Here is a 1483-nt window from a genome sequence, read left to right as displayed (position 1 = left end):
AATTGGCCGAAACGTTGGACGTGTAAATGAAATAAATGTTTTGAGACTATAATTTGGATAGTGTTTTTGAATTATTTAGTATAACATATTTATAGAAGTTTTGTACTCAACATAATAAATAGTTCCATCGTAAATAATAATGAAGTTGTGGTTCTGAAGCCACTTAGGTTTCATTCCAACTCAAAGTAGGGCCGTAAGTGTAAGTTATGTAATGCGCACACACTACTAGTTTTTTTTATAATAGGAGTTGTTATACCTCTTCCAATGCAATTTCCTAACGATTAAAATATAAAACATATAGTACTTAGGAAGTAATGCTATATTTGTATCATATTAAAGAAATTATTTAATATTACGTAAATATTAATCAATACAAAGGAGTTAAGAATTATTTCTGGGTTTCTTTTGCCTTTCTCCCTTGGTAGATACCACGTCAAAGTAGTACCGAATGCAGCCTATCAAAGTACCGTTTATTCTAGCGTAGACATCCGTTCTGTACTTGCCCTGAGCGATGTTTTGTACATTGAAGTTCTTCAAATCCAAGTCTTTTACTTCGTATGATCCCTGTAAGAACATATCATGATCATCAAATCATATCAAAATAATAAGCCATTTCATGAATTAACCTTGAAGTGGTGTTTAAATACAGCCCTATAGGATAGATTTGTCATAAAACGACAATCTCCTTTAATTCAACTGAGGAAAAAGACATTTTAGTCAAAGGAATGATAAACATTTAGGGACGATGAGACCAGGAAGGAAGGAACTTGGATGCCGAAGAATTAAGGTAAACGAGGAAGAGGAACCTATGATTAAGTAAATCAAAATCTTTAAGAAAAGACAAATGATATGGGATAGAGAATTTCTGTTTATCTACAAAGGATTGAAAAATCTGGGTCATTTTCAGTAAGGCATATTCTATGGAATATACAAGAATATATAGGAAAATGACAAGGCTATTTATTTAGAATGACTTGTTAATCAAGGAAGATATTTTAGATGTGACAAGAATAATTATTTCAAATGTTGGAAGAGATTATATAGAATGATAGCCATCTGTTGTAGGTTGCAGGAGTACAAACTTCGTTCAGCAGTCTTAGGCTATTTTCCAGACTTGTAAAAACGAAATTTTGATGTGGCAATGGATGAGAAGAGGAGAAAGGGAGGGAAAGCAACGGTAGGAGCCTCAGCTTAGTCAACAGCAAGGAAGAGAGGAGAGAGACAGAACATCAGTACGAATTCTAGCCAAGTAGAGAGAAAAGTGAGACAGAGCATCTTCGTACTGATCAACAAAATTTCGTTTTTACTAGTATGGAAATCGATATGAGACTCTGCCTAGTCGACAGAAAGGAAAAAAGGAAAAAAAAAAGAGATTGAACATCGGTACCGACCTCAGCCTAGTCGAGAGAAAAGAAAAGAGGAGGAGAAAGAGATACACAGCATAGGTACGAACCTCAGCCAAGTCGACAGAAAGGAAGAGAAA

General features: G+C 34.5%; 1 protein-coding gene across 1 annotated transcript in view; it reads right to left on the bottom strand.

Moving 5' to 3' along the window:
• Positions 1 to 304: 304 nt before the first annotated feature.
• Positions 305 to 1483, bottom strand: part of LOC112210082 (uncharacterized) — a 5377-nt gene continuing 4198 nt past the window's right edge. Inside the window, exon 4 of the mRNA XM_024358336.2 lies at positions 305 to 564. Coding sequence (XP_024214104.1) covers positions 382 to 564 — 183 coding nt within the window. The 3' untranslated portion in view covers positions 305 to 381. The remainder of the gene's footprint in view (positions 565 to 1483) is intronic.

The sequence above is a fragment of the Halyomorpha halys genome, unplaced genomic scaffold (genome assembly GCF_000696795.3).
Source record: "Halyomorpha halys isolate HHAL.00 unplaced genomic scaffold, Hhal_1.1 Scaffold24.1, whole genome shotgun sequence".
Classification (NCBI taxonomy): domain Eukaryota; kingdom Metazoa; phylum Arthropoda; class Insecta; order Hemiptera; family Pentatomidae; genus Halyomorpha; species Halyomorpha halys.
Note: the sequence above shows the minus strand (reverse complement) of the source record. Positions and strands in the feature narration are given on the sequence as shown.